Raw genomic sequence first — 14,764 nt, 5'->3', positions numbered from 1 at the left:
AAACACAAGCACGTACACCCCCACACACATGCACACACACACACACACACCCTCAGCACTCTCTATGGCCTTTCTCCAGCTCCCGCTCTCTCTGTTCTTTGGGAACGGCCTGCTCTCTCTGTTTGGAACAAAGGCAAATGAGTGATGGAGCTGGGCTTTGCAACAGGAACCATTGCCTGCAGTGAACAAGCAGGGATGGTAATTAGCAATTTAACCCTGATTTGAATTGCAAAGTTGAATTTATTTTAAAAGAAACAGCTTGCACATTTCAGGAAGTATGCTTGTTTGCTCTCTTGCTGAGAGGCAGGTGAGAGGTTTAATATCACTCTCATGTCTGTATGGTAGATATAGAGCCAAAGCCAGGAGCCGGTTAGCTTAGCTTAGCATAAATGAATGGAAACAGGGGGAAACATATAGCCTAGCTCTGTCCAAAGTTAACAAAATCAATCTCCCAACACCTCAACTTCTTGTAAAAAATGCAACTTGTCTTTACACTTTTTCATCATGTTTGTTAGTACGCTTTAGAGGATTTTGCTAGCAGTTTCCCCCTGCTTCCATGCATTATGCTAAGCTAAGCTAACTGGATGCTGGCTTGAGCTTCATATCAAGGCACAGACCCACACTCAAAAAAAATCAGAAAATGTGGAGCTTTAAATTTAGTTTGAAGAAAATGTTTAACTTTTAGGACTAAGTGCAGCACAGAATCACTTTTTACTTTTTTTTTTTTTGCAAGTTGTCCCCAGCCGACCCTCTGCATTTCAAGCTGTGTGCACACTCTCACGCACATGAGCAGTTGTGGACCCATCAAGACAAAAAAAAAAACAAAAAAACAAAACAAAAAAAAACACTGCTCACATCTCTCCACCTCCAAAAAAAAAAAAAAAAGAAATTTCCACAAAAGTCAGCATAGCAGGTGGCTCATATTGACCGAGTGATTAGACAACAGAAAAGCAAAGGGTTCAGCTCCCCTCACAGTCCATCAGCAGCCGTAAGTCCTGTCCAAATGACTCCACCCTGCTCTGTCACTGTACGCTTCTCCTCACAAAAGCCTCAGCTAAATGCTCAAAAGCAAATATGATGGCACAAAGCGCCTCTCTTTCAGCAATTAACTGCCAAAAGCAGCTCTAAATGCCAAGCCTCACCTCTCCTGTAACCTTTGACAAACTTAAAACAACTGCAGGAGGGCGTGTGTGCTGTGTGCATGTGTGTGTTGTCCCAGTTGCCTGTCGCCCACCGAAACCAACACTTGAGAAAAGCGTGTGGGCTGCTCTGGTGTTAAAGGATAGATCAGGAGGTTGGTTTTTGCCACTGGAATGAGGTCCGATGTTGATTCATCCTCTAACAGGATATGATCCTAAACCAAACAGGTTGTTTTGCTCTTTTTCTGCTATATCCTCATCAGGCGTTTGTGTTTGTATCTGTGGTTAAAACCATCCTCCGCTATCGCAGGCCTCTAAAACCTGAATGACAAAAAAAAAAAGAAAAATACATGAAGACAGACATGATCCTGACTGACAGAACAGAATAAGTAGTACTAAAAAAACCCAACATCCACAGAGAGGGATTCTGTGTTTAGATTTTGTATCTTACAAACACTGTACAGGGTAATACTCAACTGACCAGGTTCCATGGACTCCATAGAAAGAAGAAACTCAAAAAATAAACCCAAAACAGCTACTCTTCAACTCATCACTTCTGCACATGTCTCAAAGAAAGTTTATACACTTAGTTTGTCTTGACTTCGTTGTTTTTTTCACTTCGTCCTCAGTTTTTACAATCAAGTTTGGTTTGTCAGAGAGGAGGAGCATTGTGGAGGAGAGGAGATCCAGTCCCCGACCAGCATGAGCTCGCACTGGAGCAAGCTCTTACGCTGGAAACTTTAAAGACTGGTAAATCCTGGTCATATTCATTCCAATCTGATTCAAAGCCTGAATTATTATGCATTAAACCAAGACGTGGCTCCCTTTTCTGCTGCAGAGGCGAACGAAACAAACGCCTCCATCTTTGCGCTATCCAGTGCGACATATCTCTTCTTTTCCTTTGCTTAACCTCGTAAAAAAAAAAAAAAACAAAACCTGCCAATTGAAAGAATCAAACATAAGCTGAGAAGCTCACTTTTGCTTTTTGTGTTTGGGTTTTCTCCTCTGCCCTCGGGGGGCCTTGCAGACTGATTCTCAGGCGTGGTCAGTCTGCGACCTCGCCCTCTCTCAAGGTAAAGCACAGGGAGGCTTGATGTATCGTAGAAACCTTTGTTTAAAGATCCTAGCAGGTATCTGGTCAGATATAACCCCCGGCTTACAGCCAGATCTCCTGTCGTTAGCGTCTAACACCAGACAGCAGGAGAAACCTGGTCAGCCGGGGGCGACACCTACATCAAAGCAAAACAATCTAAAAAAAATTGTACAGTATCATCTTATCTGTTAAGTAATGCTTCAACGAAATATCAAAACGTACATTGAGTTCACAAACAAGTATCTCTTAAGAAAAAATGCAGTAAACGTCCAGGGTTAATAGCTTGAGTTCTGTGTAGAGCAGTTCACTATGTTCCCCTCATAGGTGCAGATCTGAGGTCAGCTTAGACAACCAACAGCAGCCATCATGAGCTGCAGTGGAATCAGCGACGGCAGATCTGCATCTAGAGACGACTTTCTGTACATGTTGGCACGGCTGGAAGTCGTTGGCCAGTTGGCCAGAGGCTGCAGACAGCCGTAGAGAGGCCACAGGCAGAGAAGGTCAGTCGATGCAGGTTTGGGTGGGAACATGCTAGCCCGCTAAAGGCGAAGGCTTCAGCCGCTCGCTCCAAAAACGACCCGCCGTAATTTAGCACAGGCAGGTTCGAGGGCAAAGCTCCCAGACCTTCTTAACTGCCTCAAACAAAAAGCAATTTTTGCAGCTTTTAATAGGACACCAAATCGTGTTTGGCACGGTTGGCGGGAGCGCCTACTGTCCTTTTCTGTTGCCCACATGCATCCTCCCACTCCTCGCCTATGGCACTGCTGTCCATCCTTTACCCAACCCCTTATTTCATGACAAAAGAAGGAGAAAAAAATCCTGGTTTCCTACTGATTATGAATGTCCAAATCCCTTTTTCAAGTTAAGATGACACTTGTAGTTAATTTACCAGCATATATGAATATTACCAAAGCACCTTGGATCATACTCAGTGATATACTGATCTCAGCCACTGTGAGCACAAGATACCTGCCCCCTAGCTGTGGCTCCGGGGTATGGCGCTGTTCCAGAGTGGCTATATTTGGAGTGTTTCTATGTGAGAGTGTGTGTGTGTGTATGCTGGGCTGCTTTAAGTGTGTGTTTGCATGTGTGCCTGGGGGAAGTCTGGGGATCAATTTAAGTACTGAGTGTGTAGGTGTGAGTGTGTGTCTGCATGTGTGTGTGTGTGTGTGTGTGAGGGCAGGGGGAGCGTAGCGCGGCTATAGGATGATGCAGGGTTTCTTGTCCTTGAAAGGGTTTTCAGAGGTGGGAACCCCGACCAGCAGAGGGTCGCTACGAGCGTGCTGCTCACAGTAACTCATCAGGTCTGCTGCCGCTTTGGACACCTGGTCGGGAGAGAGGCGGGATGGGAGAAAGGGGAGCAGCAGGAGGACCAAGAGGAAGGGGGAGAAAGAGAAACGTATAAGGATGCGGATGGATAATCACACTCACATATACACGAACACGGCAGTAAAGCGTCGTCCAACCTTAATGCGTTCAATCCCTGCCTCGATCCTCAGCTGTTCCACCAGTTTCCTGGCCTGGGCGATGTTATTAGTGGTAGACATACTGATCCATCAGACTGCACCGACACAGGAGAAAACTGTGAGAGAGAGAGAGTCAGAAAATGTTCACTGTGCAAACAATGACTGCATCAAATACATCATGGGTAAACTGTGAGTTCTGAATTCACACTTAAAGCTATTTGCTGTGTGCACATATATGCAGTATTTTATAAAAGATAATCTTAAAGTTTTGGTCAGTCAAGTTGTAGCTGCATGTGTTGATCCTGATACTGTACTTAAAGTAAACACAGTTTTGATGAACTTGAGTATTTTCATTTTATTTTATGTCACTTCATACTTCACTAAATTAAAGGAAAATATTGACCTTTTACTGATCCAACAGCTACAATAACTCAGGTTATAAAATATCACATAAAATATCACATATCACATATCATTGATTAAACTACACAACAATTCATAAAGTATTTTAACTGAGCTTTTACTTTACCAACTTCTGCAGTGCACTAAAATGCTGCTTACACATGAATGCATCTGTATTAACACTTCAATAAAATGATATTCCAGAAAAGTTGGGACACATAAACAAAACAGAATTCAATCATTAACAAACAAACCGTGTTTACTGACAGCTGTTTTACAAAGTGTTCCTGAGTCTATATAGTAATCTCCTTTATCCAATCATGTGTTCACAAAGTGTTGAACCTCGCTCCATCCTCGCTTGTGAACCACTGAGCCTTTCCAGGATGCTCCTTTCATACCCAGTCATGATACTATCACCAGTTACCAATCAACCTGTTTACCTGTGGAATGTTCCAAACAGGTGTTTTTGGAGCGTTCAACAACTTTCCCAGTCTTTTGATGCTCCTGTCACAACTTGTTTGAAACGTGTTGCTGCATCAAATTCAGAATAAGCAGATACTTACAAACATCAATGAAGCCGACGAGGTCAAAAGTTAAATACATTGTCTTTGCGCCATTTTCAGTTGAGTATGTGTCAAAAAAGATGAGAGAACAAAGCGTCCAAACTTCGGGGTTGAATGTATTGTTGATGACACTTCTGTCGTTTTACGTACGGTAAGTTTTTCCATGTTGGGCTTTTATTTGCATTACACTGTTTTTATATTGTGGTATTGATACTTTTAAAAAGCAATTCCTCCTGCCCAGTAATTCTGCAGTAGTTTGCACATGTAGGAGTATTTTCTGTTTATGAGCTGAACCTCCTTTTATGTCATCAATAGCTTCCTTCAGGGGACTGTCTGATAGAGTTATAGCACCTCTGTGAGGTGATACACGGTGGTGCAACACCATGAGTGAAGTATGTCAGCTCCATGATCAAACTGCAGTGAACAGAGGTGCTATGCACAGTATAACTGAGGATGGATGACTATATTAAAAGCATCTTAAACAATGTGATCATCTGTCATTCACGCTGTCCTTCAAGCTTTCAGCATGTGTTCACACACACGGATAAACACACAGAGATAACGTTACCTGGTTGGTGGTGGGCAGATAGGACTGGATGGAGAGGACGGTCTGAGCGGCCCCAAGTCAAAACGACAGAGCTGGACGGCAGCTGAGCTCACATTGGCTTGTCTCTGTGGAAAATGAGAGCAGGTGAGTCGGCCGCTTACAACGCTGGATTACAGACAGGCAAACACTTCAAACGTTTCACGTTCATAGTTTGTTTCTAAAAAATGCTTCATGTCACAGATCCCAAACACTCACTGGATGTCAGATTCACTCCCATGGCTCCATGGGTGGAGGTTTTTCTGTTGCTTCATTACTTTTTATAAAACTTTGAGTTAGGCTCGCATCTGACTGAAAAAAACTATCCCGCGTTTTGCTTTGGAGAGGCCAAAATTAAAAGAGTTTTCGATCATGAGGGTGAAATTCGCTTCGGTGCCCACCCGCCATCATCAGCCTCTAATATCTGTCATCACAACTTCATTTTTCTTCACAAAGCTACAGTTCTACCTCTGAATTGACCAGATGGTGGGACATTCCTGCAGGAAAAAAGAGCATTTTCATACCCGTTGTGTCAGAAACTCATTAAAAACCCTCCAGTTTCTGTCTTTGGCCCTTGAGTTAGTTGGTTATGATGAAAACACACCTCCCTCCTCACGCTCACCACCGTGAGTGTGTCTCTCACCCCGTCTCTCTGTCTGTCGCCCTCTCTCTCCCAGGAGGAGAGTCCTGCTTTAATTACTCCAACTGTGGAGTAGCTCAGAGATTCATGTCTGTAATTAGGGCTTTTGTGTGTGTGTGTGTGTGTGTGTGTGTGTGTGTGTGTGTGTGGGTGTGTGTGCGCGCGTCTGCGTGTGTGTGTGTGAGAGAGAGAGATGAAGGAATGAACAGACTTATATGATAACACCTGATGAAATGCTCCCTCTCTTTCTGCCTCTGCACACACATTTGTGTAATTATACTCGTGAGGACATTTAGCGATTGTCCCCCAGACTAACCCTAATTGTGAAGACTAATCCTAATCCTAATCTTAACCCTGAGCCCAAATCCTAATCCCAGCTAGACCCTTAGAGGCAGTATGCCTCCACTTTGGAAGGTTTTTTGTCTTTTTTTGCTCTCACGCACACGTGCAAACCTGTTTTTAATGACATTGCGTTATTCCCTGCAGATTAGGGGCGGCTAGATCGATACTGCTCATACTTAATCCTTGTTTCGAGTATCAGTACTGTCGCTGATATAATTGATACAGGAGAGAATACATTAGTGTCATGTTAGATCACCTTATGGAAACATTAACCTTGTTAGATCCTCGTTAGGTCAGAGAATTGACACAATAAACCTTTTCTTTTTGCCATTAAATACCGTCTCTTGTTTTAACAGATCCTGAATATCAGTTTTGATACTGGTGTTTCTGGGTACCACTCACCCCTTACTGGAAATGCATCCCAACATTAATCCAAACACTACATGGCTAAACTCAAGCCTGAGCTGAATGTAACCTTCACAGATAAACATGTTTTAACACTAAAATGCAACCGTGCACACAGACACACAACATTTCCATCACAACATGCTTTCTCATTATCAGTCAGTGTCCCTGAATCACCCTGCAACAGAAGAACGTGCACATGAGCGACAGCAACTCCTTGATAACACAAGTTAAAGCTGCACAGCAGAGCCTGAAAAACCACCACAGAGTCCAATCAACAGTCACAACAAAAATCCAAACTACAATCCAATTGGAGGAGTTTTTGTGCGTGCTCTTATTTTGTTGGCACCCCTCCATTCTGCTTCCTCCAAAGTAATAAAAGCAACACATTTTAACATAACTGGGCAAATCTAAATAACAATAATCTTTGTTTACAGGCTGTGGTACTTTTCAAATGATAGATCTTTTGTGTTTTTGAAGGTGGACTAAAATTTTAAAAATGTTTTTGCTCAAAAATGTACGTTTTCACATTTCCTCACATGAATTAGAAAGTGTTATCTCACATGGGAACAGTACGATTATGAAATAACTGTCTTAAATGGCTTTTCCCCCCCACACTTCAGAGGCATCATTTGATTTCTTCAGCCTGTTGATTTTTCAAACTTTCCGCTATGGCGCAAGAGAAGGAAGCTGCAGCCTTCAGGAGCGGCACGGATACGAATTTCTGCCTCTCCGCGGGCAAAGCTCTCCTCTTCTACGCCCCCGAATTGAACGCATTTTCTTGTAAATGCACAGAAGCAAACCCTGTGCAGTGAGATGGTTTGGCTTGGACCAGAAACATCACCGGAGCTGGACAGGCCGCGGCCAGCCAGCCAGTCAGCGAGCTCACGGCCGCTCCGAAGACGCGCAAAACTGCATCAATCCTTATTGATCCTAGCTGCTCATGAGCGCTGATCGGGCCTGCGTTTCGAAGCCATGTCCTCCGCTATAGGCCCTGCTGGCTGCTCTACCGTGTGAAAACACAATGCGGGCATTTTGATGGATAGAACAGCATGTCCTCTCTCTCCCATGGCTATCCACACTCCACACACACACACAAACACACGTCCATACATACGCACAGGCGCGCAAGCACAGGCAGACCTAGTGCACATATCAAAGCCAGAGATATTTTCCCAAGTGAAGACCAGACTAGACCGCTTCACGTCTGCAAACAGGCCCTGGCTGTTAGCCGTGGGGTGGTGACATGTTTTAAGGGAGGCAGGCTCCAGCAGCCGATATGAGCCCATCCAGCGACAACGGGCACAAGACCGGAGCGCATGCCTTTATGTTCCGCTATTATGCAAATGGATAGGCCTACTTCAGCATGTGGAATCCAGAGGTTTTTGGACACAGTGGCTTGCGCGTCCTCAAGGGTCCAGCCGAGCAGTAGGAAATCTTCCACTGACCCCGTCCCCGGTCCTCCCCACCCTCTCTGCCGGCAAAGGGCTGGGGAAAACCGGATTCGTGACACTGATGAAGCCCCTCTCCGCTGCAGCCGCCCTCGGTGACGGGAAGCCGGGGTTGCAGAGGCTCACAGACGCGTTACAATTATGATACACGGGCAGAAAAATACACGAATATCTCCAAACTCACCTCCGATTGCGCTGTATTGGTGATTTAAAGGGCCAGATCCGCTGGTTTCTCACCCGCTCTGCTCGCTCACTCCCCGTCTTCACCGAGCCAAACGCCTCCCCCTCCGCTGCCAGTGTCTGTCCGCTCCTCCACCTCCCCCCTCCTCCTTGCCTTCCTCCATTCCTCCCTCTCTCCTTCTTCCTCCTTCTTCCTCCTTCCATCCGATCCGGTGACAGCACCTTAAACCCAGGAGCTGCCGAATCCATCCAACGAGCAAGAGGAGTTTTTACTGATCTATCGGCCAATTATGTTCGATTAAAGAAAGAAATGCTACAATGAGGCCTAAATCAGATATTTTGTCTGGGGACTCTAACCCTGTAAATGTTGGTTCACATTTAAAGAGCTTGATGGGTCACACTTGCATGAATGAAAAGCGCTTTCTGCTCTCAGTGTGTAATAATGAAGTCAAAAACCTTAATCTGTAGTTCATTGTTTTAGAGGTTGAACGTCTTGATCCTCCAACCAGCAGATTTAATCTCTGATCTGTTTATCAATTGTAAATAATGGCTGTTGGCTCAGATTGTAGGCAGATAATCAAACAGGGTTACTTCACAGTTTGCCTTAATATCGTCTGTACATGTAAAATGAACTAAACATACATGTGATCCTCATTCAAAGTACTGTTTAATCTATTCTAGTCTCAAATACATATATATTACATATATTTTTAGATTTTGGTTCTGTTATTTGTTTAAAATGTCTGCAACATATTGCTTTAGAAGTATTTTTGATTATGATATTTCACCCAAAATGAGAAAAGAAACGTATTTCTACGACGTTAAATCTTAAAAATGTGTTTCTCTTTAAGATCTAATTCGTCGTGTAGGATTTGTTGAAGAAAAACAACATTAAATATCTTATCTTTGCATTTAATGAAGACTGTGGTGCATGAACTGTATATATTTTCCGCATTCATTGTGTTTTTTGAAGTTTCTGCAAACTTGACATACAATAAACCATAGTTTACAACTCTACCCTGACCTTAACTTATTCACCCTGCAAGTTGTGTTTTTTCCCTTCTGTCATGCACATCTGCATCTGTGAAGGGCCTGCCTCTCAGTAAAAATTACTCCTCTCCACTGGAATCCACTGCGCTGCGCTGTCACACGATGGCGCCATTGAGCCAGCGGTCGTTGCAGCTTCTCCAGGGAGGTGTGGGCCGCTCCTTCTATTCCTGGCAGGCCCGGCGCAAACATCCTCCGTTTTCCACCGAGCTGTCCTCCACTCCTCCACACAGGGCTAGAAGCGCTGCATCTGCTGCATGATTATTGGCTGAATGTGGACGCTTTGCTCGGCGGTGAGGGGGACACACAGGCCTGTTGTGCAGGAAAACATCTTTTGTTTTTGGGGGCCATAAAACCCTGCAGCTGCTGACAGAGATGGAGATGTTGGTGCATTCAGTTTTGAAATAATGCTCCTTCGATGCACCTCTACAGCCACGTCTTCGCTGTGACTGTATGGAAACCTTTCCTAGCTGCTTATTATAACCACATGAGAGCTATTTATAACTGTCACAGGGTACCGCAATGGCCTCATTTCCACTGATGTGTGAAATTATGCTGATGCCTATACATTTCTCCTTCATTTCCTCACCTTTTTGCTTTCTTTCTCCCTCTCCCTCCTTCATTTGTCTTCTCCTTCTTCCATTTCACTCCCCGTGTTCCCCCTCCCTCATGTGTCTTGTTGAAGAGGCAGTATATGGTTACAGTGGATAACAGCGGAGCTCTTCATTTTCTAAGAAATCAGTGGTGGAAGCCCGTGAGTCACGACTAAAAGATGCTCTCGGGCTGACAGAGGTGGCTCTGTATAGTCTCTTGCTCTGAGCTGTCATGTGTGCTGGTAGGCTTATCTCTGACCTAATGCATTGACTTTCCCTATTGTGTAAAAGTGTGTGTGTGGACCACAGGATCATCTCATTAAGATCCAGCAGAGGGGTTCCCACACTAGCCTAGGGGGTGAGAGTTTTCCTCTCTCTGCGTTGTTATACACTCCAGCGGCAGCCTGGGAGACCTCTGCCTGTCGTAGCACATCTCTGTCCCCGCCAGGGTCACACCACACTCTGATGCGACAACAGTCGTCAACGTCACACCGTCTCCATAGCAACTGTGCCGGGCACAGCATCCCTGAGCAGATGTTCGAGGGTTAAAGAAGTGAGAGTGAAAGCAGGAGTGGGAGACTGTGTGTCTAGCATGCCTGTCTTTCTCCCGCTCTCTGTTTCCAGTCTGCGAATTTTTAATTTTTAACAGGGGTGGTGGCCTAAGGGGAGCACCCCCCCCCCCCCCCCCCCCCCCACACACACACACACACACACACCACCAACCAACACACACACCCATGCACACCTCCAAAAGGACACTGCTGCAAGATAATCATAACATTTCTAATTGGACAATTCCACTTTATCCAGTTATGTATTATTTATCCTATATTATAAGAATACAACATGCAGCAGGGTTCCTCTATGATCCTCTCGCTCTTCAGTGACAACATGTCGCCACTTTGATCATGAAGATGGCACTACTCTATTGAGCGTATAAGCTACAATATTATATAGAATTGAGTATTTTTAGTATGTAGTTTTAAGAATATTATCTACAAAATTGACAGAAGGGCGGGCCTAAGAGAAACAGTTGCAATTACAAAACCACCCCTCTGGTACTCGGGGATGGAGAGGGGGTTGGCAGGTTAACAAGGGGGGATGCATTCTGGTCATTTTGCTAATGAGGGGGATGACATTGTGGCTGTTGTACTTAGATACAATGGTACCTTGACTTAGATGCTAATAACAACAGGCTAACATGCCCATGATGAAAATGCTGGGTGGCGCGAATCAGGAGCAGTAATGTTCACCATCTTAGTTTAGCGTGTTAGCATACAGTGGTGGATTGTAATTGAGCACATCAACTCAAGTACTGTAGGCCTACGTAGGCAGAAATTTGAGGTAGGCTTCATTACTTTGAGTGTTTCCATTTCGTGAAACTTTGTATATAAACTGCACAACATTTCAGAGGGAAATGTAGTTTTTACTCTCTCACTATATTCAGTGGTTGATTGTACTGTAACTCAGTACATGTACTTACGTACAAATTTGAGGTACTTTTATGCTAATTTGAGTGTTTCTATTTTGGCAAACTTTATACTTCCACTCTACTACATTTCCGAGGCACTGGACTTTTTGCTCCACGACATCTGTCTGACAGCTTTAGTTACTAGATTACTTTTCAGATAACTATTTTACACACTCTTACTGCCCAGGGAAAATCATGTATCCCCAAATTTCTTTCAAAACGGACTAATTTAGTGTCCTTTAAAGAATTTACCCAAATACTTTCTCCACCAACGTTAGCATGCTAACGTTTGCTAATTAATACTGAGCTTAAGGTATAGCTGAGTCTGATGAAAATGTCATTAGTTTTTTTATTTAGTCAATAAAAAAGAGTTGGACATATTGAAATGTTGATCGTGTTGGCATCACAGGAAAAGCAGAGTGGGATTTATCCTCTGGGAACCATGAATGTCTACAAAAATACACTTGTAGGTATATTACGGTGTGGTCCTAAACCTTTGTCAGCAACATTAGCACATTAGGCTTTAGTCATTATGAAACAATTCAAGCAAGAGGAGAAAAATCAAAAAGACGAGAAACACTGCTCAGTTCACATTTTTATTAGGAAAATCATTTTGCAGATTTGATTATTATCATCATCTATATATATATATATCTATATATATATGTTATTTTCAGTTATTCAGAGGATGCATCAGCACAGTATATCTTAATAGGAAGACTATTGCTAGAATAAATATCTATACATCATAATTAGTTAAATAAAAAAGTCCCAACAGAAAAAGAATAATTTACAAAAAAACAATTAAGTGCTTAAAAGAAATAAACCATTTGCAAAACCGAAGCCGTAAATGCTGCTGAGGAATTTATTTAAAAAATACAAAGATGATTCACAGTTTGTGTCCTTGTTCTCATGCTGGCTGGAACACCAATAGGGACCATGCAGGAATGAAGGGCCAGAGCGACAGGATAGTACCGAACAACATTACCCACAAAGTCTATACGCCCCGCTTTACGCCCCGTCCACAAAAAACAGCTTGTGAGGATCTGAGGTGATCAGACGAGATGTAAAGGGGTGAGTTGGGGGGTTAACGGGGTCAGTTCTGCACCCTTCAGATTCTCCTCAGCGCGGCTCAACAGGGCTGTAACCTGCCTTTGTTGGTAGAAATAAGTTGATGGAACAAACCGTAGTTAGACTAGAAAACCACAACCTTTGTTTTGTAGTTAGATTTTACTGACTGCCCTTCGTTTCAGCGTCTTGGGGTCATGTTTCCCATCCTGCAGTGGATGAACACGTGTGAACCACCCTTCCTCTGCTGTACAAGACTCTTCAGCCACATGACCAGGAAGTACCTCACTGATGGCAAACAAGGTGAGGCACCTGGCCCTAATCCAAATTTGGAACAAGTCTTTGCAGAGCTCTACGGAGCCCCAAAGTGATCAAAATCAATTTAATAAATATGAGTTCCATACAGACAAAGTATATAATTTGACCATGAAACTGAAATAATCCAAAATATTTTTAAAACTCAGCTCAATTAAACAGTAATGTGTCCTGTTTCTTTTCACAGCAGCATCATTTAACTGAAGGACATTTTTATTTCATTGTAGCAATTCTGAGTTCTGAGATCTTCCCAGTGATTGATCTTCTTATAACCCCACTTTTTATCAGATCAAACGAGGAACATCCTGCCATTCGATTGGCTGCTGCTTTTGTCTGATTAAGAGGACAGCCAATCACAGGACTGGTTCTGCCCTGCCCATCTGGATCGACAGACAAGGACTTTGAGATGACTTTGAGTGTGACACTGTGAACTAAAAACAGACTTTGGAAAGCTGAAATAGGAAATAAAACGTATTCAGTTAAATAAAAATGACCTGCTAGAAACTCAGTGTTGACTCACTGTGAGAAGAAACAGGATGAAAATTCAGAATAACGGATGAATTCTAGGCATTTATTGGATTATTTGAGAATTTCCTAGCTATATATATTTTGTCTGTATTTTATTATATGTATTTTTATTTTTTGACATCTTATTGAATTAATATTGAAGGCTCTAGGTCTCCATAGATTTACCCTTTTTAAGTCAATTAGCTGTTTTTCTTGCAGAGAAAATTATGGCATGCTTTGGTAAAAGCCAAAAGTTTTAACAACTTCATGACAGCTGATGAAGTTTGACGTAAAGTCCCCTCTGGAGGAAACTCCTACATTTGCTGTGTTGCTTCGAATTGGACGCTTTGACTCCAAAGAGGGAAACGGCACCTTCCCACCACAGCATCCTTTCCTCTGCACTCTCTCATCTCTCTCATCTTTGAAATATTAAGTCCTTTGAACACTATTTACAACTATCTACAATCAGATGTGAGCAGGGTCGGCCTTCAGTCTGTGCAACCGACTCACACACACACACACACACATGCAAACACACACAAATAAATTGGAGGGATGACTATGAAAGGATTTCAGGGGGTGGACGGCTGATTTATGGAGACGTAGCGCTGACAGTGGTGCCTGTACAACAGTGCAGAGCAAAAAAAATAAAAAAACAGCCAGTGAGCAAATGAGTTTTCACTGACAAGGCCTGTGTGAATGTAACATGTGTGTCTGTGTACAGCTGAGGGCACGCAGTCTATTTTGCCCCATGCATGTTTTATATGCTTGTGTGTGTGTGTGTGTGTGTAGGGGTGTGTTTGAGCAGTGCCGGATGACTCATGCAGAAATGTGTAGGCATTCTCCACAGGAAAGCTTCAGTTATCTGACAGACATTTCCTAAGATGGTACAGCACACACACACACACACACACACACACACACACACACACACACACACAAACTCATGCGGGCCAGAATGAGGAAATGCAAATAGGTGGCTGATTGTGCACATACATGGATGCACACACGCACACACAGCAGTGAATATGCTTCACTGACATATGAGATGGGACAAGTCATGGGAGGACGGGGGACGAGGTGTCTGTCCTGATTCACGCCAGCATTTAAATTCACACAGCCCGGAAGCTCTCACACACCTCCCATGCACGCCTCCCCGCATGCAAGCACATTTGAATCCTATACAGGCCGCAGCCAGTGCAGCCGCACTCCATATTTTCACACCGTGTCTATTAATAGCGCCCCTCTCTCGCTCCAGCTTGCTGTCCATACTGCTCTTGCGCGCTGTCTCATTGTTTTTCTTCCTCGCTGTATCGTATTCCACGCAGGGACAGTCTCCTGCAGACGTCAGCAGGAACGGCAGATTGCACAAACACGCGCACACGATCTGCCGTTTGCGTGAAGCGAGCGGAGGCGTCGAGCTGATATTTATGCAGGGCGTGCATCACCGCTGCTGGTAGCCACACGTCAGATCAGACCAGCAGCGCCTGATAGCTGTT

The 14,764-nt window shown here is 43.8% G+C and overlaps 1 protein-coding gene across 1 annotated transcript; it reads right to left on the bottom strand.

Annotated features, from left to right (window-relative positions):
* Positions 1 to 881: 881 nt before the first annotated feature.
* Positions 882 to 8,364, bottom strand: gng7 (guanine nucleotide binding protein (G protein), gamma 7). Its single transcript, XM_041953557.1, has 4 exons — positions 8,269 to 8,364; positions 5,232 to 5,335; positions 3,699 to 3,814; positions 882 to 3,557 (listed from the first exon to the last, which is right to left on the bottom strand). Exons 3-4 carry the CDS (start codon positions 3,777 to 3,779, stop codon positions 3,432 to 3,434), a joined length of 207 nt encoding a protein of 68 aa, XP_041809491.1. The 5' UTR covers positions 3,780 to 3,814; positions 5,232 to 5,335; positions 8,269 to 8,364; the 3' UTR covers positions 882 to 3,431.
* Positions 8,365 to 14,764: the final 6,400 nt, after the last annotated feature.

The sequence above is a fragment of the Chelmon rostratus genome, chromosome 15, assembly GCF_017976325.1.
Source record: "Chelmon rostratus isolate fCheRos1 chromosome 15, fCheRos1.pri, whole genome shotgun sequence".
Lineage (NCBI taxonomy): Eukaryota > Metazoa > Chordata > Actinopteri > Chaetodontiformes > Chaetodontidae > Chelmon > Chelmon rostratus.
The sequence above is the reverse complement of the archived record's forward strand: the minus strand, read 5'-3'. Positions and strand labels throughout refer to the sequence as shown.

Bases quoted from the DNA above. Each gene is read 5' to 3' on its own strand.
- gng7 (XM_041953557.1), bottom strand. From the start codon at position 3,779: ATGTCTACCACTAATAACATCGCCCAGGCCAGGAAACTGGTGGAACAG. The intron at 3,558-3,698 runs GTTGGACGACGC...TCTCCCGACCAG, and splicing joins CAGGGATTGAACGCATTAAG to GTGTCCAAAGCGGCAGCAGA.